Source organism: Phocoena sinus, chromosome 12, assembly GCF_008692025.1.
Source record: "Phocoena sinus isolate mPhoSin1 chromosome 12, mPhoSin1.pri, whole genome shotgun sequence".
Classification (NCBI taxonomy): domain Eukaryota; kingdom Metazoa; phylum Chordata; class Mammalia; order Artiodactyla; family Phocoenidae; genus Phocoena; species Phocoena sinus.
The window spans coordinates 43,821,107-43,844,708 of NC_045774.1; the positions used below are offsets into that span (position 1 = coordinate 43,821,107).

General features: G+C 35.7%; 1 protein-coding gene and 1 pseudogene across 2 annotated transcripts; both read right to left on the reverse strand.

The window, feature by feature from the left end:
* Window positions 1-793: 793 nt before the first annotated feature.
* LOC116763589 lies at window positions 794-2,582 on the reverse strand (annotated as a pseudogene).
* Window positions 2,583-3,247: 665 nt separating this feature from the next.
* LOC116763510 (amine sulfotransferase-like) lies at window positions 3,248-19,218 on the reverse strand. 2 transcript variants are annotated; one of them, XM_032651327.1, is made up of 8 exons: window positions 19,156-19,218; window positions 16,972-17,092; window positions 14,009-14,160; window positions 11,738-11,946; window positions 8,903-9,029; window positions 7,870-7,964; window positions 5,215-5,401; window positions 3,248-3,776 (listed from the first exon to the last, which is right to left on the reverse strand). In XM_032651327.1, the coding sequence occupies exons 3-8, from the start codon at window positions 14,148-14,150 to the stop codon at window positions 3,655-3,657; spliced, it is 882 nt and encodes a 293-aa protein (XP_032507218.1). In that variant the 5' UTR covers window positions 14,151-14,160; window positions 16,972-17,092; window positions 19,156-19,218; the 3' UTR covers window positions 3,248-3,654. The 2 variants fall into 2 exon arrangements, with proteins under 2 accessions (XP_032507218.1, XP_032507219.1); XM_032651328.1 differs by lacking the exons at window positions 16,972-17,092; window positions 19,156-19,218 and adding an exon at window positions 16,200-16,227.
* Between the last annotated feature and the right edge of the window lie 4,384 nt (window positions 19,219-23,602).

A 23,602-nucleotide genomic window follows, 5' to 3' on the forward strand; every position in this document is an offset into this window, starting at 1 on the left:
GGCTAACAAATGAATCACTGCATATTTATTTTGATTGCAGTCTCACTTTTTATTTTTGTGAAGCGACTTTGTTGAGATGAAATATTCTGTTTAAAATTTTATATTTTTTCTGTCCATTTCTTTCCTCTGCTTTGCGAGTATTGCGATTACTGCTTAGTGTGGTTATATTAATGCATATCGTATTCTTTTAGCTTAGCTATAGTGTCATTGTGTAATAAACACGATGTTTTACCTATTCTTCTATAAAAGTAATCCATTCTCCACTGTGCCTTAAAAGCATGACATTCAAATCTACTTTTCTTGTTTCTTCATAATGAGCATGTACTGGTAATAAAAAGTAAAATATTGAAGTATGGCCATACATAGTCTGAAAGGCTGTTTCTTTATAATGACATCATTGTAATTATGCTTATTATTTATGTTTATGAATTATTTCATCAGTTTTATTAATATATGACAAAATACATTGAAAATCACTAATCACATGCACACAGCCTGATAAATATTCACAAAGTGACCACACCTATGGAACCAGCACTAAGATGAAGAAACAGAGTATTACCAAGACCACAGGAATTCTGTCTGTCATTTGCCTTACCAGTTACTATACCACTCCTATAGGTAACTTCTCTTTTTCTAAACCCATAGATTATTTTAACCTAGTTTTTTTATCTTACGTAATGTTTCATGCAGTAAGTGTCTAGCATTTTTTCCACTCAATAGTACGTTTCTGAGATTCGTGTATGTTTTCAATGTGGTTGTAATTCATGCATCCTTAGTAATGTACTGTACATAAACATTGAGTTCTTTCCTTTGTTGATTGCTGTGGATAGTGGTGCCTGGAAATGTTGATGATTGTAAGTTTACTAATTTTTTCCTTTAAGTTTCTTCCATTGATTTATGCTTCACAAGTTTGGTGAAGTCTGGACAAAACCAGACAGTGACAACTGCAACGGAGGTTGGCTAAAATATTCCTGCAGCTTGGAGAAACTAAAGCAAAGTGCTTTAGTTCCACCTCTTCCTCCTCCTCTGGGAGCTCCACCTCCCTGATCAGATTTAGATTTGGGAGGAGGTTATTTTGGTCTAAGTCTCTCAATTTCTTCTGTACATCCAGTCAAGTAAGAATTTGGGGCACTGAAGTAGGATGCATACGTTTCTGCATACGTAGTTGCTATTTGTAAGAGTTGGTCCAGCTGCAAGCCAGCCTGGTCGAATTGTACTATCTCTTCCAAATAAATGAAGGCGTCTTCTACCAAGACAAAAAAGTTCAATTATATGAAAAATTTCTACGGGCTTTTCTATATTGCCAATTTCAGGTTCTTCTGTGATAATCAAGTCAATGTCAACAATAGCATGAATGAAGTCCCATCTGTGCTACGCTTAACAGTTCCTTTGATCCCCATAAGGCAGTGTTGCTTTGTTCTCTGGAAGACGGCCTTTGGATCTAAAGTCTTGGTCTTCCCAGGATTGTTTTCATTGGTTTTAATCCAACAAATATCTTCACATCTGTATGTTTACTTGCATAAACACACTCTTCCAAGGTCCAATCCCTCCCCAGAACCACACCAGAGAAAAATAAATGATCGAGGTGCTGCAATCTCATCAATTTCTAAGTTCATGATATCACCCCAAGTCCAGCATTTTTCATTAGCAGTGATGCCAGTCTCTCTGTAATATTCTTCTAAAGGGGGTTCCAGAAGAATCACATCGAATTTGGGTGTTAGTTCTCTGATGTCAAAGGCTTCTATATCTGCTTGTAAGTACATAGGAGGAGTGTTAGATTTATCTGTTAACTCATCCTTCAGCCTGATGAGCTCCCTCAGTTTAGGGTATTCTTCAAATCTGTCAGCCAAACCTACATCTCTGATGAAATTTTGAGCTCTATGTCCAGTGTCTATAAAATGTTGGCAATAATCATTATGGGGATTTAAACTCTGTGTCCCCTTAAGAAAAGTACTAGAATCTTTGTAAATCTCTTCTTCATATGGCAAAATCTCTTCCTCCTGTTGCATTTCTTTTTCTTTTTTTTGTGGTACGCGGGCCTCTCACTGTTGTGGTCTCTCCTGTTGCGGGGCACAGGCTCCGGACGCGCAGGCTCAGCGGCCATGGCTCACGGGCCTAGCCGCTCCGCGGCATGTGGGATCTTCCCGGACCGGGGAACGAACCCGCGCCCCTGCATCGGCAGGGGAACTCTCAACCACTGCGCCACCTGGGAAGCCCGTCCTGTTGTATTTCTAATTCATCCTTATATTCTTCCATTTTGTCTTCATCTGTCTCTCCTTCATCCTGATACTTAACGTTTTGCATTTGGAGCAGAAGTATCATAGGAAGCCCTGCAAGTTTCTCTTGTTTCAGCAATTTCTCTCTGCTCGTCTTTGCTATTTAACACAGCATCAATACTGGCAGCACTTTCAGCTCCCAACTGCTGCACGAGAAGCTGTCGCGGTAACTTCCGCCGCTCCCGTATCTCCTGCAAGTGGCTCTCCATGTCCCAACCATTGTTTTCCACTACCTCGAAAACTTGGCAATTAGCGGATGAATACCCGCCCAGTTTTTCTTCGGAGACTGTGGAACACAAAATTCTCCAGGAGCTTCAGGTGACGGGTACCCGGTATTTTTTCAATAGGTGTTTCCTCTTCCAATGTATTTATGCTTCACAAGTTTTTCTCCATTTGGGAATTAAAAACTCATTCAGCTATATTTTTCTAGTTCTTCAAAATGATTTTGTCTTAAATATTTAACTATTAAATACACTTTGAATTAGTTTATTGAGTGATATGTTATGAATACATCTATTTTTAATCCAAATAGTTAAATAATTGTACCATTACATGAAGTAATCCACCTTTGAAACTTCGATCTTTAGTGCAGATTTTTTTTTTAATGTATTTATTTATTTATTTATGGCTGTGTTGGCTCTTCGTTTCTGTGCGTGGGCTTTCCCTAGTTGTGGCAAGCGGGGGCCACTCTTCATCACGGTGCGCAGGCCTCTCACTATCGCGGCCTCTGTTGTTGCGGAGCACAGGCTCCAGACGCGCAGGCTCAGTAATTGTGGCTCACGGGCCCAGTTGCTCCGTGGCATGTGAGATCTTCCCAGACCAGGGCTCGAACCCGTGTCCCCTGCATCGGCAGGCAGATTCTCAACCACTGCGCCACCAGGGAAGCCCTTCAGTGCAGATTTTGTGATCTCATAAATTATTCACAGATGCATGTGTTTACATGTGTTTTCTTTATTTCAACACTCATACTGATTTTAAACAGAAGAATTAATGTTTAATTAGAAGAAATAAAGGACTTTTAATGTTGATTAATTCTAAATGTAATTATAGATAAAGAAAAAAATACACTCAACAGAAATCTCAATCATTTGAGAAATCTCAATCTCAAATCAAAAGACATGCAGAATTTATTTTGCATGCTATTTTTCCTTTTGTCATATTGGCTACCAATGCCGAATATTACTCAAATCATTTTAATTTAAAATGTTCAAAATGTCCATCAAATTCATGGCAACTAATGTAAGTACAGCTTACTCATTTTGCTTATTAATAAAGTCGTATAATTAACATTTATGTGAGCAGCACAAATTAGTATGTATATTTAAAATATGCTTTCTGGCTAGTAGATTTTTTATGTGATTGTTTTACACTGATTCTACTCCTCATTTATATCCCAGATGAACTTCAAGGGGAAATCTTTCATCTTCATTTGGAATATTCTGTCAAATCTTTCATTTTGCTCCACAGTCAAGTGATGTTTCCAGTCTCCGATGGTACCTAACGGGATAAGCACATGGACAGCACTTGGTGAGGAGATAGCACTATCAGGACAAAAGTTTCCTGCAACCCACTCTAATCTGTTCTCCAAGGCAAGCTAAATGTCTATCTGTTAGTTCCCCATGGGGCTTGATACCTTACTTTTTTCTTATACAGGGATGAGCTAAGAAAAAATCTTAGGATGCAGTAACACAGAAAATAGAGTTATCGTCCACTACCTTATGTATTAGACTTCCACCAGCCACTGCATTAAATTATAGCATTTCCTTAGAAGGAAAAATAAAGCCAAAATGCATGAAGAGATTAAAATATTTAAAAATATTTCAGTAAGTGCCAGGCACCACACTTGTCAAACTACATCTATCATGAATATAATTCTTAACCAACACTTCAAGATAAGTACTACTTCATTAAAAAATTTGGACCCAAATGTTTTCAAGTAATGAAATCAAAGTCACAGAGGTTGGCCAGAGCTGCCATTGCTGCAGTTTTATATGACAAAAGTTTGAAACCATCATTATTCAGACAAGTTTACAATGAAGAGTAATTGGCATTTTTAAGGTATCAGATTTTCTTATGTAAAGGTTATTGTTGGAATGTGGAATAGTAAGCAAGCTTTTATGGGCATGAAAAATGCTTTATATGTAATCTGATTGAGCAATGAGAAGTGAAAGCTGATAATACATGGGACAAAAGAAGAAACAATAACTTTTAAAAATATCAATATCTACATCAATTTCAATAAGATCTTTAGATAATTAAGATCAATCAATGCCCATCACATAATGCTAACTTATGAAAATTTTAGGGAATAAAATATGAATAAATTAGAGAAGTACCCATTATGTTTTAAATGGTGTACCTTAAAAAATTAAATTAAAAAATTTTTGAGCTTAAGGAGTATCAGAAGGAAAATATTTTCTTTCTTAACAACTCCTGGCATGTTATAGGAGCACAATAAAAATGTATCACACATTGTTGAATAATTAAATAGCAGATTAGGTTAATGAGGTATCAGTCTACTTTTGACAATGAAGGAAATCTAACACATGAGGAAATTACAATAGTTCAAACCCCATCTCTCAAAACAAAATACATGTTAACTTTACTTCTAGGATGTTCTAGGAAAAATAAAACAAAGACTTGCAGCTATTCTGGTCACATATATCCTTTGCCTCCAGATAAGACTTGTTAACCAATTTTCAAGAGTAGGGTCACTTGTACTAGAAGGAAAGAATCTAATATTTATAAGTCAGAATGGTTCTGTTTCCAGGAATACTTTTAGAGGCTATTTTCAGTTAGAATCTTTGGTCCTCTCTAGGGCCCAGATGGCAGTGCTCGGAAAGAAATGTTGGAAGCACTCCTTAATTAATCTAGGGGCCAAGGAGTCAAGAAAACGTTCAACATTTTGCTCCTCTTAACCACTGAGCATCATCACCTTTGCGCAGGAAAGCTCCTTCTTTTGTTCTTGTCCAGTTTTTAGCTTTTAGAATATAATCGTAATTTGCTTGTGGATCAAGTTTCATGTTCTGAAATGTAGCCTGGTTCACAACAGCATCCAAGTCCTCTTCACTCAGTTCTTTTTCAAGAAAACTGCTGATTTTAAGCACAGAACTTCTGAGATCCTGAAAACATTGTGTGTATAAGAGTCTATTAAGCCTATAAGGAATACATGAGTTACAGACCAACATCTTTATCACATATTGGAAAACTGAAAGTGCTTGGGGTTATTCTAAGTCTAAAGTTTGACAAGAATATATTCCTACCTTATTTGTTCTTTGAAAATGAGTGCTCTGGTTGTCAGCTCTGTTAGAGCATCCTACTGTTTGATTTTATAAGGAGAACTCACCTCAATTCATTCAAATAACCAACACTATTAGGATACCTAATAAGTTTAAAAAACAGTGCAAGATGCTGGAGAAGGTTAAGAGAATAATAACATGCTATCTGAGTTCATTAAGAATCCACAGTATCATGAGGAGTAGAGTCAAGCAAGTAATTAAATACCATGGGCACAAGAAAGAAAAGCCCAGGTTTGGATGGCTTCTTTGGCGACTTCTACAAAACATTTAAAGAATTAACATCAATACTCATCAAACTCTTCCAAAAAATTGGAAAAAAAGGGAATACTTTCAAACTCATTCAATAAGGAGCATTATCCTGATACCAAAGCCAGAAAAACACTATGGGAAAAGAAAATTAAAGACCAATATCATGAAAGATAAAAATGCAAAAATCCTCAACAAATTACTAGCAAAATAAACCAACAACACATTAAGAGAATTATATACCATGATCAAGTGGGATTTACTCCTGTCATGCAAGCAAGGTTAAACATATGATTATAACGTAATGCCACATATACAGAAATGGCATGATTATCTCAACTGATGAAGAAAAAGCATTTGACAATATCCTTCACCTTTTTGGGACAAAACACCGAATGAAGGAAGACTAGAAGGAAACTACCTCCACCTAAAAGGTCATATATGAATTACCTACTACTAAAATTGTACTCAGTGGTGACAGACTGGAAGATACTTTGCAAAGATCAAGAACAAGGCACTTTTTTTCAACATAGTACTGGAAGTCCAAGCCAGAGCAATTAGGTAAGAAAAAGAAATAAACAACATCCAAACTGAAAAAGAAGTAAAATTATTTCTCTTCACAGACAATATGATTTTATACACAGAAGACCCTAAGATTCTGCAAAACAAACTGTTAGGACTAATATACAAATTTTAAAATGTTGCACAGTACAAAACCAACAGGCAAAAGTCAGTCACTTTTCTATATAATAACAAAGAAAAATCCAAATGGAAATTTTTTTTAAATTCCATTTACAAGTTCAGCAAAAAGAAAAAAATACTTAGGAATAAACTTAACCAAGAGGTGAAAGATTTGTGTACTCAGAACTGCAAGCCACTGCAAAAGAAATTAAAGAAGACACAAATAACTGGACCAACATCCAATGTTGATGAATTGGAAGACTTAATAATGTCAAGATATCAATACTACCCAAAGTGATCCACAGATTCAATGCAGTCCTTATCAGTATCCCAGTGACATTTTCTTCTACAATTTATGTGGGATCTCAAGGGACCCTGAAAGTCTAAAGCAATCATGAAAACAGAGAGGAAACAGACTCTTGAGTTCAAAACTTACCACAAAACCACATTTATCAAAACAGTGTGGTGCTGACATAAAGTCAGACAGATAGGTCAATGGAACAGAATGTACAGCCCAGAAAGAAACCCCTACATATAAGATCAAATGAATTTTGAGAAGGGTACCAAGATCATTCAATGGAGAAAGGGCAGCTTTTTCAATAAATAGTTTTGAGAAAACTGAATGTTTACATGCAAAAGAATAACTATGGTATGCTATTTATACCATTTACAAAAATTAACTCAGAATGAATTAGGCTTAAATATATTTCTCCAAGGAAAATATATAAAAAATGTATAAGCACATGAAAAGATATTCAACATTATTAATCACTAAGGAAAAATAAAACAAAAACCACCATGAGATACCTCACAAGGACTAGAATGGCTATTATTTAAATAAATAAATAAATAAAATAAGTGTTGATGAAGATGTGGAGTAATTAGAAATACCTCGTGTACTACTAGTAGGAATAAAATGGTGCAGTCAGTATGGAAAATAGTATGAATAGAATGGTGGTTCCTCAAAAAAATAAGTATATAATTACAATATCATCCAACAATTCCACTTGGGGGTATAAACCCACAAGAATTCAAAGGGGTACAACAAAGGGGTACTTCCCTTGCTACGTTTCTGATAGTATCTTTTGTTACCTGGGTAGGCTTTCTCTCCGTACCCAAACTATTTGTCTTAATGTCTCTCAATTACAGATTCTAGTTCTTTTTTTTCTCTCTCCTCTTTCTCCCTTTCTTTCTTCCTCCTCTTTTTCTACCTTTCTCCCTTCCCACTCTCAATTTTATGCATAATCATAGTTTCAGTTATAGTCTATACAGTGATACAAAGATAACTAGGAGAATGCAGTTCATTAACCAAGATAAGAAAAGGTCTCAAAGGAATAATTTTAAAAACAAAACAGTCCTCCTACCTTCTTCATCTCCTCATACATCATGAACAAAATATTGAAGTCATGTCTGTGTTCATACCAGCCTCTGATATGATCAAACCAAAGGCTTCCCATCACTGTGGAAAATTAATACATAAGAAGGTAAAAATGTTGCACTTATTGAACAGCAAACTACAGTTTTTCTTTTCTGTTCTGGATCATCAAGACAAATCAAGCACCCACCACTGGACTAGATCTATGCTACCTTTTTAAAATGGTGTTTGAGCAAACAAGTAAATGGTTTTCACAGAAACCTGCCTTTGCAAGGTACTCTGTGTATGTAAGGAATAGGGAATTCAGAAAAAACAATCTCAAAGAATTCATTTTGAAGATTTCTTTAAGGTAAGCTCCTTCCTTTTCCTACTTCATCCACCTGAAAACATAAGTCTTTATTTCCCCTCTTGTCTGTTTTAAAATCTGTTCAGAGCAAGTTTAGCTATCTATTTATATTGGGCTGGCCAAAAAGTTCCTTCGGGTTTCGCCATGTTACAGAAAAACCCGAAGGAACTTTTTGGCCAACCCAATATTTAGCTAACCTGAATATAATTTTTGAAATGAGTGAGAGCCCTGATTGCACATTCCACAAGCCTCTTGCATCAATTAATCCTCCTCAGTGCTGGAATGAACATTTCACAGCTGCCATATAAGGCCTACCCAAGGGCCATGACAGAGCACAACAACTTCACCCAACCTAAACATTAGCTATATTGAAACACCTGGGTCTAACTTTGGATCTAGCCAGTTTGAATTGCTAGACCATTTGTAGATCTCTTTTCATTTGGTCAAAATACATCTTTGCAACCTTGACAATCCCCAGAGTGGTCCTGCTGAGGATAGAAAAACCTTTGGGTGACAGATTAAGTTGACAGATAATAGTGACCACTTACGTGCAATTCCTCCTTCTATGATTACCCTTCTCCATCTCCCCAAACTTTTTTCCATGGGTTTGAGAATTGTTGACTAAACAGCAACATTGCCTCATAAAATGTTGCCTGAGAAATGAATTAATAGTTACCTTTTCCATCTAGAAACCTTTTCATGAAATGTTCTATGTTATCGGAAGGTTCAAATGTAACTAACCAATTTGAAAAATGAAAATATGAAGTCAAAATATCCTTGGGGTTTCTATAGATGTAAAGAATCTGCAGGGGGAAGAGTGAAACAATTTTAACAATTCTTGGTCATCTTAACAGATATTTTAATATCTACATAGTATTACATCATATGAATGCATAATAATTTATTTTATCTAGGAAAATCATAATACTGCTTTAGGGAAAGACAACTAATTTTGAAAAAAGCATAAGAAAAAGGAAAAATGTTGTGGAATTATGAAGGTAACAGGGTCAGATATACTTATAATGGACTTTAATTAAAACTTCAAAAAATTCTGTTGATTTACATTTATAACTACTTGATAACTTAGCAAAAATACCAAAAGCTTCTAAACTTATTTACAAGACTAGAATAAAAGCAATACTAAAATAAAGATAGAGCAATCACAAAAAATTAAAGTATATATATATATATATATATATATATATATTTGTGTGTGTGTGTGAGTGTGTGTGTGTGTGTGTGGTATGCAGGCCTCTCACTATTGTGGCCTCTCCTGTTGCAGAGCACAGGCTCCGGACGCGCAGGCTCAGCGGCCATGGCTCACGGGCCCAGCCGCTCCGCGGCATGTGGGATCTTCCCGGACCGGGGCACGAACCCGTGTCCCCTGCATTGGCAGGCGGACTCTCAACCACTGCGCCACCAGGGAAGCCCTAAAGTATATTTTTAAATAATTACAGATAAAAATTTCTGAGTAAAAGAAAACAAAACTCTTCTTGCAGTATGTTAAAACAACTACTAAGCTATAAACAAGTAGGATTTATTCCAGAAATAGAGCATTAGTAAATTATTAATGAATTTCATTTCACTATAAATTGAAGGGAGGTTTGGGGAGGAGGGGAGACGTGGTACTGTCAGATTTGTCAAAAAAGGCATTTTATGTAAGTAGACCTTTTCTGAACAGCAAAAAGAAAAAAAAAGTAAAACTCCAATTAAACTAAGAACAGGAAAAAATTATTTCTCAGCATCATGTGCCTCAAAAATCAATTGCAAAACAAAGCAAAACAAAACAAAACAAAACCAAGAAAAGACATTAAAAATGCTACAAAGACAAGAGAACAACATTCATCATCACCTCCATTATTCTGTTTTTTTCTGCAGATTTTAACTAAGGAAATAGAAGTGCAAATATTGGAAAGTAAAGGAATATAAAATGTATTATTATTTTAAGAAGAAATATATTCCAGAGAATATAGGGAAGATTAATAAAACTAATAAGAGAAATTAAGGAAGCCAAATATAATAGTGTACCTAAATCAGTGCCATTTACTTTATAATTAAACAGAAAAAATAATTGTGAAAAAATTACCTGTTCATAATATCCATAAAATAGGAATAAAAAACTGCAACTTCAGAAAAAAAAATGTGTAAAAAGCATGCAGAGAAAAACATAGCACATGAGGTGGGTTTGAAAGTAGACCTGATAAATAGAGCATCAGAATAATGCAGGATGAAATGTTGGAGTACTGCAATGCTAATGATTGTCCTAGAATTAATCTATATAATTGATCAATTCTAATCAATATCTAAATATTATTGAGGGAATAAACATATTAAAAATAAAGTTGATGGCAATTTGCCTTATCAGTTATAATATGAAGAACTATCACATATTAAACAGATCGTACCAATTTGGGTATGAAGAATGCAGGGTCAGAGGGAGGAACTATGGAAATGTAGTATATCAAAGTGCAGACTTCAAATTAGTTGGAAAGACTAAATACTTAACAACTCATAGATGGTCAGCTGGCCAACCCCCTAGCAAATATCATGCAATAGTCGTATTTCAAATCACATGTATTGCCAGATATAATTTACAGTGAAATGTAAAAAAATAAATACATAAAGTTAATTAGAAAAAATCTGAAGTGTATTTGCATATATTTTCTTTTTTTGGTGAGGAAATGTTTTCTTGGCAAGAAACAAGATCCAGAAACTATGAAAGAAAGATTGATAGGTTGATTCTATAATATTAGAATCATTCAACAATTTGTAAAGGTAAATTGTTAATTGGGAAAATATTTCCCCCATATAAAGACTTCTGCAAAACAGTAAATAAAAGACAAGCTAGAGAAAAATGGGCAAAGAATATAATAGATATTTCAAGATCTCAAAATATATAAAAAGATGCTCAAAATTATTAAAAACAAAAAGGTTGCAGTTACTTAAGAATGAGATTGCTTTTACCTAACACACAGTCTCTGGTGAGTGTGTGAGGAAAAAATCATTCTTGCTATTTGAGAAGTGTGAATTGATACATTATAGAAGGCAAAGAGATAATAAGTACCAACACAAAACTTTTGGACACTTTAACCTGAAAATTCTACTTTTAGGAAATCATTTCATCAGAACAAAAAAGTGCAAAGATCTATGAGAATGTTTATTGCTATATGATATGTTCATTGGCTGCCACCTACCTGTCCATCAATACACATTCAATATTGTGTAGTCATACAGCAAAATCCTACTAAACCATTAAAAAATAGAACTATATATGCTGATATAAAATTATTTTTACTATATGTTACATAATTATACTGCAAACAATGATGTATGGTGACCCAATTTATATATATACTTATAATTTTGTATATATTTTTATTATGTAAAACAAGATTATAAAGACTATAGTAATCACATTTGAAAAGATGTGGATGAATGGGGCTGGAAAACAATATCTGAATAAAGTAATTTTGTCTGTGAAAAATGTCTATAAGCTATTTATGTGACTTACTTTAGCTTTTCGGTTCTTGAGACCTTCCGGTGCTAAATAATATGGGAGGTGGGAAGTGAAGAGACGAGGGGATGGTCTGTTGACATGGTCCACTTTGTGTTCACTGTGTTCCAGGAAGGGGACTCTATCACATGTGTTCACCAGTTCACTTCTGTTACGATATCCTTCAAAATAAATCAAGCTTAATATCTGCTGAGTCCAGATTGTACCTGTGAAAACAAATAATCTTGTTTTCAACTCTGAGTTAATTTTTAATTATAAATGTCAACAGTAAGGCTGTCCTTCTTAAAATTATTTGGAACTTTTATTTCTTTTAATCACTCTAAGGATGCCAATAATTTGCCCAATTTTTTGTTTGTCTGCATTTACATTAAAATTAATGAAGATAAAATCAGGGACTCAGTTTCTTTTTCACTCTGAAGAGCTGTGATGGTTCTGACTCCATGATAGCAGTGATTCAGATTAATCTTTCAGCTCCTCTCTTTCCCGTACTTCATGTAAAGTCTGTTACCACAATTTTCTCTGGCTACCTTTGTTTCTCTTTCCCTTAGTCTCCTTTCTTAGAGTGTTATCTTTTAGAAGACAAGTTAAGGGCTTCCCTGGTTGCGCAGTGGTTGAGAGTCCGCCTGCCGATGCAGGGGACACAGGTTCGTGCCCCGGTCCGGGAAGATCCCACGTGCTGCGGAGCGGCTGGGCCTGTGAGCCATGGCCGCTGAGCCTGCGCGTCCGGAGCCTGTGCTCCGCAACGGGAGAGGCCACAACAGTGAGAGGCCCGCGTACCGCAAAAAAAAAAAAAAAGTTAAGAACTCAAGTCCTCTTTTACTTTTTTTGTTTACTTATTGTGTAGCATAAGTCTTCCCACACAATATTGAATAACAGTAGTGACAGCAGGCATTCTTTTCTTGTTCCTGATTTTAAATGTAATATTTATTTGTATCATTGTTGCACACGATATTGTGGAAATTTTGGTAAACTCTATCAAGTTGAAGAAGTTTCCCTTTCTCCTTAGTTTGCTAATGGTTTTCATTATGAATGACTGCTGAATTTTTTGAATGCTTTATTGAGATGATAATTCAGGCTTTCTCTTATACTTCAGTAATGTGGGTGAACTACATTAATAATTTTTGAAACCAATCTTGACTCTTGAAAGAAACCCACTTTTGTCATAGTGTATTTATGATTTAACATTGCTAAATGTGTTTTGCTTATATTGGGTTTAGGATTTTTGCATTTTTGTCCATGAATATATCATCAATGTTCTAAAAGGATGTGAGATGCCAAAAGTCTCACAATGTCACTATGCAACTGATGTACCTATGTGATAGATTTGATGCAATTTATAGTGAATCCTGGGGAGACTCACTAATCTCCCCTCCAAGATGAGCAAGAATCCAGCAAGCTGCACTGGGGACTGGTGTGTTGTGTCCCAAACACTAGACTAGGATTAATGGGAAAGAAAAGACTCTTTTATGGACTGCTCTGCTTGACCTAAAACTAAGCAAACTGAGATACCACTAACATCTAATGCAGGAAAAAAAAAAGCTCAATCAGATGTGCTCATAAGTTCTGAGAGTGGAAGAATTCAGGGGTAAAGCAACGTGTTACTAATTTGGGGAAAGCAAACAAGGTCATGATTTTCAAAGTAGATTAAAAGGGAGGGACTGGAGCATTTTCATGAAAATCAGGAATACTTTTTTTTATTGCCCTAGACTCCAGTATATCTTTGAACCACATTAAATACTCTGTACAACGTTGCTTCAGTGGCGCCAGTCATCCTATCATCCTATGTTCTGAAAAGTGCAATATAAAAAATAAGGTTGGGTTTTTGTCTTTTTTTTTTTTTTTGGAATTTAAGATTAAGAGCAATTAATTTTAGTTTAAAATTATTGCATTATTCTAAGGAAATAAAAAACAATTAGAGTAATTGAAAAGAATACTAGGAATTAGTTCTGACTGAGATATGATGGTAACAAAAATCTTCCTATGTTTTTAAATATATTTTCTTCCATTCTCAGACCAAGCCAACAGGTCAGTATTTACCAAGTACCTCCTCTTGGTTCAATATTTGGTTTCTTCATATATTCCATCAGAAATGACAATATATGCATTACAAATGCATAGAGATTTGAGATTTATTTAACTTTTTGTGATCCTAAACAGTTCTGTAAATGTAGATGGGTTACTGTCAATGTCTGGAAAAGGGCACATTTGTCCACATGAATTACCAAACCACGGTGAAGGCTAAAACAGGTGGCCACTCCTCAAACTTACCAGATTTTGGATATGTAATTATAAACACATCATCATCTCTAATTTCAAAATCAGCTAAATGTTCTATAAGGTCAACATCAAGTAAAGAACGTTGAAAATAACAGCCTTTAAAGTTCAATAAATATGTGTCTGTGTTGTCCATAATTATTCACCTACAAGTAAAAACAGATACAATTATTTCAAAGTTCTGAGTATTTTATAATAATGACTAACACTTCCTGAGTGTTCAGTATGTGCAAAATGTCCCATGTGTATCAACTCATTTAGCATACAAACCACCTTCTCTATATTAAATCATTTACTCTTCACAGCAACCCAAAGTTGCTAAAGGTATTGTTACTACAACTACTTCAAGGATTAAGAAACTAAGATACTAAGAGGTTAAACATCTTTTCCTAAAACCCCATGAATGAGTTATAATCATGATTCCAAACATACAGATGAGAAAATTAAGGCACAAGTGGTTCGGCAAACTATTCAAGGTGGTCCAGCTGCAAGAGTGATGCCAATTTAGCCAGAGTCCATGCTTTTAATCACTTTATCATATTTTCTTTATACTTTAATTCTTTTTTTTTTGTTTGTTTTTTGTGGTACACAGGCCTCTCACTGTCGTGGCCTCTCCCATTGCGGAGCACAGGCTCTGGATGCGCAGGCCCAGCGGCCATGGCTCACGGGCCCAGCCGCTCCGTGGCATGTGGGATCTTCCCAGACCGGGGCACGAACCCGTGTCCCCTGCATCGGCAGGTGGACTCTCAACCACTGCGCCACCAGGGAAGCCCTATATTTTTATTCTTACATTTTTTTCATTGTTCCAGAAATAGAAAATTCTTTAATTAATACAATTTTTATTTCTTTTTTTTTTCTGGAACATAAATAATCTGCTATCTGTGAAAGAAGCTTCTGAGGCTTTGAGATCTGATACACTGTTTGAAATGAATTGTGGGAAATGTTTTGCATGAGAAATACTAATTGCATTTCCTTTGGAAATGTTCCCTCATATAGTTGCAAGATGTTTTATGGTAATCGTCATGTTTTCCAAAAGGAGTTTTTTATCAGAATTCTGAAATAAATCTAAAAATGAAAGCCAAAAATCAGAAGCAAACTGTCTAAAGATACACCTGTTCAAAAATTGGACCAGGGACTTCCCTGGTGGCTCAGTGGTTAAGAATCCACCTGCCAATGCTGGGGACACGGGTTCAATCCCTGGTTGGGGAAGATCCTGCATGTTGCAGAGTAGCTAAGCCTGTGCGCCACAACTACTGAGCCCACATGCCACAACTACTGAAGCCCACACACCTAGAACCCATGCTCCACAATAAGAGAAGCCACCGTAATGAGAAGCCCGTGCACCACAACGAAGAGTAGCCCCCACTCACCACAACTAGAGAAAGCCTCCATGCAATAATGAAGACCCAACACAGCCTAAATAAATAAGTAAATAAATAAATAATTTTTAAAAAGTTTAAAATTGGACCAGGCAAGCATTTCTTTATTAGCCATGCCTGAGAAATGTTGAATGTGAAATAGGTGAGGGATCCCAGAAGTTCCAATAACGTTAGATTTATAATAAGCATATATTTTCATTATGCACTTTTAAAAATTTCTGTGAACACCAAGAAAATGAATTTGTTAAAAAGCTGCACATATGGTTTTGTCTAAATTGCATGTCAAGAAACAATTAATCCCTTTACAAACAGTCAAACTTGAAGTGAAAGCCAAGGATGACAGTGTGAGTCACTGTCACATACCTCCTGATGCCCCACAAAGCCACCCCAAACATGCCCTAAAAAACACCAATTTCAGAAACTCAGAATGCTGAGAAGAGAGGAAAGAGTGCCAGGCATTCCACAGAAACATTCTGAGCAACACTCTTTTTTGCTATTTGTAAGCTTAGTCTCTCTTGCACTGTCTCAGAAGAGAGAAAATTAGAGAGCTTTTTGTTACAGAAACAAGAGAAAAAGAGTGTAGATTCATATAGGATCTCAGTATTGGCAAATCATATATGGTTTGTATCTCCTTGATGAATATAGAAGAAAGTGCTTGGATAAAGAGATAGGACATCTAATGTCTCCCTCTTATTCATTCACTGAAGTCTGAAAGAAGAGAAGGAAAAACAGAAAATTGAGGAGAAAAAAATAAATACATTTGTATGCTGAAGAGAGGGTAAGACTTGAAAAGGCTCTAAATCTACCTTTTTCTACTCACTGTTACAGATAAACTGAGGAAGCAAAATTCACTTCTGATATAACTTTAAGGATGATAGTGATCCACTTGTGGTTGAGAAAGAAATATTCCCTGCAGAGTTTGTCTTGGCCAATGAGTAGTGTTCCAGGGTATAAACAGCTAGCTCAATTTGGAAAAATAAATTGGGTAAGATTTAGTTGGCATTAAGATTATCTGTTTACTCCAGAAAAAGCAAAGGAGTCAAATACTAGAGAACTTCAGGTACACAGTAGTCCTGCTTACTTAATTTTGGCATCCGTACAAAACACAAATCAATCTGTGTGATACACCACATCAACAGATTGAAGGATAAAAACCATATGATCATCTCAATAGATGCAGAAAAAGTTTCTGACAAAATTCAAAAACACCCATTTATGATAAAAAAAAAAAATCTCCAGAAACTAGTTTACCTAGTTCTCCACATTAGGGGGGAATCAGATATCATGAACTGGCTCAGAGGTATGCTAATGGGGAAATGCTGTGTGGGCTATACATTTTATCACTTGTACTTAATTGCCACACAAGCATTGTACATGTGCTTTTAACAATACACTTAAAACAAGCAGTGATACATGTCATGGATAGTTATACTCTGTGACAACTTCACTAGAGGATTTTCTTTTCATCCTGAACATTGGGGTCAAAAGTATGGTTAGAAGTAAAACAATAAATTTCCATTTTGATAGGAAGACAAACACTTGGTAACAGTACAATTGAATTAGTTGGACGGTTCTTACAGGTCTGGTCCAGATTTTTATGTCAACTGTCTTCCACTGCTATTGTCTTCTTCTCATCCTGGTGTGAGTGTCATTTGGGGTCAGCAGTCTTTTCCATAGACAGTCCAATGCAGAGGCCCTTCTTAAATGGAAATACAAATTCAGGAGTCAATTCCCTTCAGTTCTGTTGTACATGTGCTAGTTAAGAGTACCTGATAAGAGTCCTTTTATTTAGTTTGGAGACAGTCCTTTAAATGATGTCTTTTCCAGTATGCATATCCTCTTAGATAGATGTAGGTCACAGGGCATCTGATTTTCAACCAAAGATAGATTACTGTGATCTGCTTTAGAAACAAACTTAGAATATTCTTTTACTAATTCAATTAAACTTTATAATAATGTGACATAGCAACAAGGAGACATCTTGGACATAGATAATAAATGCAAAGCCTCAGTAAATACAAAACTTCAATATCCACAAACGTATATTACTGAAACATAATTTTTCTCTCTGGATTATCCTCATTTTTACTAAATCCAGCTAAATTAAGGCTGATTTGTTCAAAATGAGTCTGGTTTCAATAAACATGGCCTCATTATTCATATAAATGTAATTGCTCATATAGGCTCTTTTAAATTGGCTGCACTGGAACTTTTCATTAGGAATCTCAGACTGAACTTTTAAAAGGCCTTTCAAGGCCAGGAAAGCCATGCCAATGGCCTGCCTTCAGATTCTGCCTGTGATATATATACATCGGTCAAATTTGTTTCTTTTCCAGGTCACCAGAATATCTAGATTTCTGCACATGCCAAGAGACAGTTTTTTCCATTCACCTGATAAGGTTGCTCTGAACCCAAGAGTCTCCAATTTCTGGAGGAACCAGGCAGCAAGAAAAGAAAAATATTTTTATTTTAACCACAAGTGTAAATTACCAAATTGTTGTAAATCATGAGTAGCTTGAGGAAAAGTGCTTTTTTATATCTGAAAACAAAGATTAGAAGCCAGTAGTGTGTCAGACAAGTCATAAAAATTAGTCATATTTAGTAGTTCATTTAATCCCATATAATTAATCTTTGTTCTGTTTGAGCCCAGTTTTTCCATTAGTTTCATTGACCTTGGCTGATGATGGAGGATGATAGTGACAGTGATAATTTCAAGAAGTTCATGAAGTTTTTGTTAAGGCTTGTATGATTTGTCCAGTGAAGTGGATGTCTTGATCACTGGAGATTGTAGAAAGTACGCTCCAAGTGGGAAACACATTTTCTAACCTTTTCCTTTTCATTGTGAGGGTATCAGCCCTGCAGCCAGGGAAAACTTTAACCCACCGAATAGAAAATGAGGTTTGTCAGGGAGCCAGGAAAAGTCAAGTGGCCATCTTGGACTTCCCATAGCCCTGATTTTAAAAAATATACAGCTATTGTTTATTCATTTTAAATTTCCTGATTTAGGAGTAGACCGTTTCCATGCTATAAGGTCACCAGAATGGCAGAAGTCTGACAATGAGGAGCTCAGTCTTAATGATGTACAAAATTCTTTTCTCAAAGTGCCTTTTTCACAACCCTTTTATCACTTTCTGGATTCATATTAATTTGTCCCTTATTTTTTCCATCCAGAAACAGCCAACTGTAGGACAAAATTATTGGCATCATTATTTTCCTCAACAAAAATATTTCCAGTCTTTATATCTTCTCTCGCTGGCAATGTATCTCCTACTTGCATTACACATTGAAATGTTTCCTATATCATTTTAGTAGTTTTAATTACATATTGTAATTTTTAACCCTTAAAAAAAAAAAACCTTGTTCTCTAGTGAGAACTAAGAAGAAAGCAATTGTGAATTGTTTGTCATATTGGCATTCTCTGATTTGCAAATTTAAGAACATATTCTATAATCTCTAAAAACATGCATTTTCCCAGAGCACAATTTCTTTTCTCAAAGTGGCACAAGACATGTGTCTAATAAACACAAACATCTTTAGTTTCCCTCTTGCAAGAAGATAAAAGTAGGTAAATTTAGATTTGTTTCATTTGTAAGCACTTACCTTTCTTTAAGCCAATTAAATAAAGCTCATTTTCAAATTAACCTCAGCAATATTATCCAAAGACAAAGACACATACTGAGACATACATACATCCAAACAAACAGAGATATCTTTGTTTCATCTTTTTATAGTTCATGAATCAGCCATTGCAATTAAACTTACCAGTTTACAAATAACAGTCAGAATAGTCAAATTTACACATTTGATTTTAAAAGGCTTCTTTTTCTTCCCTTTTTTCCTCCCTTGGCTTGAAGTTCTACTAATTAACCCAAGGCTGAAGTCCCAGGCAAAGTGGGCTGTGTTTTTACTTCAAGGACATGATAAGAGTTAACTTCAAGTTTTCTCCTAAGAATATTTTTGTTCTCTCAGGGTTAGTGTTCTGAAAAAAGTATTTTATCAAGCCAACTTTCTATAACTACACATGGGAAAAGGGCCAGTTTTGGAATTTCCAAAGAGTTTCATCTCAACAAATTTTCTCCAGAGTCTAAAGAATATTGTGACCACAGTGTTAAATGATTTTTTCCTTACTTATAGGTTTATAATTATAGGTTGACCAGTCTGCCAAAATATTCCCTAGAGGGTTGTCAGTTGGAAATGAAGAAGCACTTCCCATGTTGAGTCAAATTAAACACTGCCATACTCCCTCTGAAGACTGTAGGTGAAAATCCTTCCTTGTAGTTTCTAGATTATGGTGTTTGCTGAAAATCTTTGCCATTCCTTGGCTTACATCACTCAAAGTCAGCCTCTGTCATCACATGGCCATTTCACTCCGTATCTTTCTTCTTCTTATAAGGACACCAGTTTTATTAGATTAAGGACACACACCACTCCGGTGTCTGAATATAATTAATTATATGTACAATGACCCTATTTCCAAAAAAATGTTACATTTTGAAGTAATGGGGGTTAAGACATTAACATGCCCTTTAGGGATAATTCAAGCTATAGCAAGTTTAATAAATTTTTTTTTCATGTCTATCTCCTCCTTTCAAGGATGCTACAAGGTTCTATGTGCCGTGCTTATACTCCATGACCATTTTCCCTTGACTGTAAGTTGACTGCTCACAGAAGCTAGATGACCTAACCTATACCGTTCAGTTTCTCTCCCTGGAGTTTTCATGTGAATTCAACAACACCAGCCTATCTCTCTTTGTTATTTGAACTAATTTCATTTGGACTTAGTGTCTGACTACAATCATGCTGAAGCACAGCTGGTCTTCAGAGACACAAAAAAGAATGTCTTCTTCACATAAAGAACACAGAAATGAGAGACCACGAAAATCCAAGACAAGAGAGAGAGAGAGAAAAATTGAAAAAATATATGAATCCCTAATGGCTTCATACCCTTTGGTTCTAGTTCTTCAGGAAGGTAAGACGATTTCTTCTGATTTCTTGAATCGTATCAATCATAATCATATTATGCATAAACTGGTCAGAAGTAGATTATTCTTATTTGCAACAACGTGCTTGACCAAATGCCAGGGAAATCATTTTTAAAATGAGAGAAAATCTCAGATTCATATTCCCACAGATATGTAAATAGATGTTTTAACTGTGTAAAAAAATAATCCAATTATATGGACGTGGGAAAAAATGTTTAAAAAAACTGGAGTGAATGTAAAATTTAAATTACAGAAAACTGAGTTAATTGAAAGGAGTTGAGAAGCTTCCTAGAAATGAAATTACAGGATAATAGGACGTAATGATTTTTAAGACTATTGATCCTGTATCAATATTGCTATAAAGAAGATTGGAAATGTTTCCATTTCCACAAAAATATATGAGAATGTTTTTTTCATCCTAGTCTTTCTAACATTGAGCATTCTGCATTTTTTTTTTTTTTTTTTTTTTTTTTTTTTTTTTTTGCGGTATATGGGCCTCTCACTGTTGTGGCCTCTCCCGTTGCGGAGCACAGGCTCCGGACGCGCAGGCTCAGTGGCCATGGCTCACGGGCCCAGCCGCTCCGCGGCATGTGGGATCTTCCCGGATCGGGATACGAACCCGTGTCCCCTGCATCGGCAGGCGGACTCCCAACCACTGCGCCACCAGGGAAGCCCGAGCATTCTGCATTTTTAAACTTTTGCTAATTATGACTAAATGTTTTGCATTTTCTATAAATGGCAAGATTTTGGTTGTCTGGTCTCACAAAATGCTTGCATGTTCAGGAATTATTTCACAATTTTTATTAATTATGACATAAATACAGAAAAATTCACAAATTCTACATGCACGTCCCAATGAAAATTTTCAGTAACAACACCTAGGGAACCAGCACTAAGACTCAAGAAAAGAATATTACCAACACCCCAGGAATTCCTTCATTTACCTGTCCAGAGATAACAACTCTGCTTCTAACCCATAGAGTAACTTTGCTGTTTTTTAAATCTTACATAGCAAATCATTCAACAAGTGCCCGGTTTTTCTCACTGAATATTACGTTTCTGAGGTTCATGTATATTTTCCATGTAGTCGTAATGCATGCATCCTAATTGTGTTTCCTTATTTGAAATGCCATAATTGTTTTTTTAACTATACGTGGACATTGAGCTGTTTCCATTTGTTGACTATTAAGGACAGTGGCACTTGAACTGTTTATGATTGTAAATTTCCTAAATTTTTTCTTTTAAGTTTCTTCCACTGCTTTTATGCTTCACGAGTTTTTCTCTATTTGGGAATTATAAACAGATTCACCTATATTTTTCTAGTTACCAAAATAACTTATCTTAAATATTCAAATATGAAATGTGAAAATTAAATTCCACGTGGTGCAATTAGTTTAGTGAGTAATATGCTTTGGGTACAGTTATAGGTACAGCTGAAACGGAGCAGTACCCTAAGGTCCTTGCTCGTGTCCTCCATCTGCCTTTTGTCTGTGGAAAAACTTTAAGTTTCTTACTTCTCTGATAAGTTTAATCGGAGAAGTGAGAAAATGCAGAAACAAAGGAAAACAGTCAAGTGAGACCACATAATAATGTAGTCATTAAGCAAAGTCAAGGCCCCTTAGTTCCCCCTCAAGGGCTGTAGATAATATTCTGAGCCATGTCCTCTGAGCTGTCTTATAGATACTGAAACCCCTACCAGGTGGAAGAAGTTAACTACATGATGACCAGGCTGTAGCCATGACACAGGCTGCCACAGTGCCGAGAACTGGCCTCAAAGGAATGGAAACAAACCGACCTTGGAACTGAAGATTAACTGTACTTAAAACAATCAAGATGACGCTGGTCAGACCACGGACGACCGATTTCAAGATGACGTCAGAGCTGACTGTGCTGTTTCTGCGTGTAGCCACCTCGCGCCGTCTATAAAAGAAAGGTCTTGCCCCCTGATTGTCAGTGGGGGGCAGTTGGCCTGGCACAGACATTCCCCCCACCCCGGTTGCAGGCCTCGGAAATTTCCTTTCCACCAACCTTGCCTCCTTATTGGCTTTTGAGCGGCGAGCAGCCAGACCCCACTTTCGGTTACACAACTACTATTTTCAAACAAATAGTTAAATAATTGAACCATTAAATAATTACTCCATTTTTGAACCTTTGATTGCCCTTCAGACTTTGTGATCTGGTAAATTATTGATAGATGCATTGTGTTTACATGAGATTTCTCTATTTTGACATTCACAATGATTTTAAACCAAAGACTTAAGGTTTAAATTAAAGAATAAAAGGATTTTTAATGTTTGATTGATCCTAAATTTAATTGCATATACAGAAAATATACACGCTACAGAAAACTCTCTCCATACATTTACAATTCATGTTGCATGCTTTTTGTCTATCCCTTTATCATATAGGTTACAAATGCAAATTATTCTCAAATCATTTTAATTTTCAAAATATCAATGTGTTCATCAAACTCATGACAACTAATCTAAGCACAGTTTAGTCACTTTGTTTTTTTTTTTTGTTTTTTTTTTTTAGTCACTTTGTTTTGTAATAAAATTGTATAATTAACATTTGTATGAACAGCACAAATTAATATGTGTATTAAAATATGCTCCCTGGTTAGCAGATTTTTTTATATGATTCTTTCACATTGATTCTACTCCTCGTTTAAATCCTAGATGAACTTCAAGGGAAAATCTTTCATCTTCCTTTGGAAAATTCTGTCAAATCTTTCATTTTGCTCCATGGTCAAGTGATGTTTCCAGTGTCCAATGATACCTCGTGGGACAAGCACATGGACAGCACCTGGGTGAGGAGGTAGCACTAACAGGACAAAACTTCCTACAACCCACTTTAATCTCTTCTCCAACCCAAGCCAAATATTCATTAGTTCTCTGTGGGGTTTGGCACCTCACTTTTTCTTACAGGGTGATGAGCTAAGAAACAAACATAGGACGCAGTAACACAGACAATAGGGTTATAGACCAGTTTCTTATCTGTTAGACTCCACCAACCACTACACACTATCTGGTTTGGAACATAACTCAAGCTCTTCCTAACACACTTCCCCTCACTCCTGTCCCGTAGCCACTGCACCAGGCAAGGCCACATTGTATTTCTCACTTAGAACAACTCTTAGTAGCTTTGGAGTTCATAGTTTCATCTTTCCTATTGTCACCTTTCATTAAATAAAAACTTAATCCAAGGAAGGCTTCAATCCCTTTTTA

What these genes read in the sequence shown, in the direction of transcription:
- LOC116763510 (XM_032651327.1), bottom strand. Translation starts at nt 14,150, where the DNA reads ATGGACAACACAGACACATATTTATTGAACTTTAAAGGCTGTTATTTT. An exon ending in TCAAGAACCGAAAAGCTAAA is followed by an intron (nt 9,030 to 11,737) that starts GTAAGTCACATA and finishes TTCCCCCTGCAG; the next exon opens with ATTCTTTACATCTATAGAAA. An exon ending in TGTATGAGGAGATGAAGAAG is followed by an intron (nt 5,402 to 7,869) that starts GTAGGAGGACTG and finishes CAATGTTTTCAG; the next exon opens with GATCTCAGAAGTTCTGTGCT.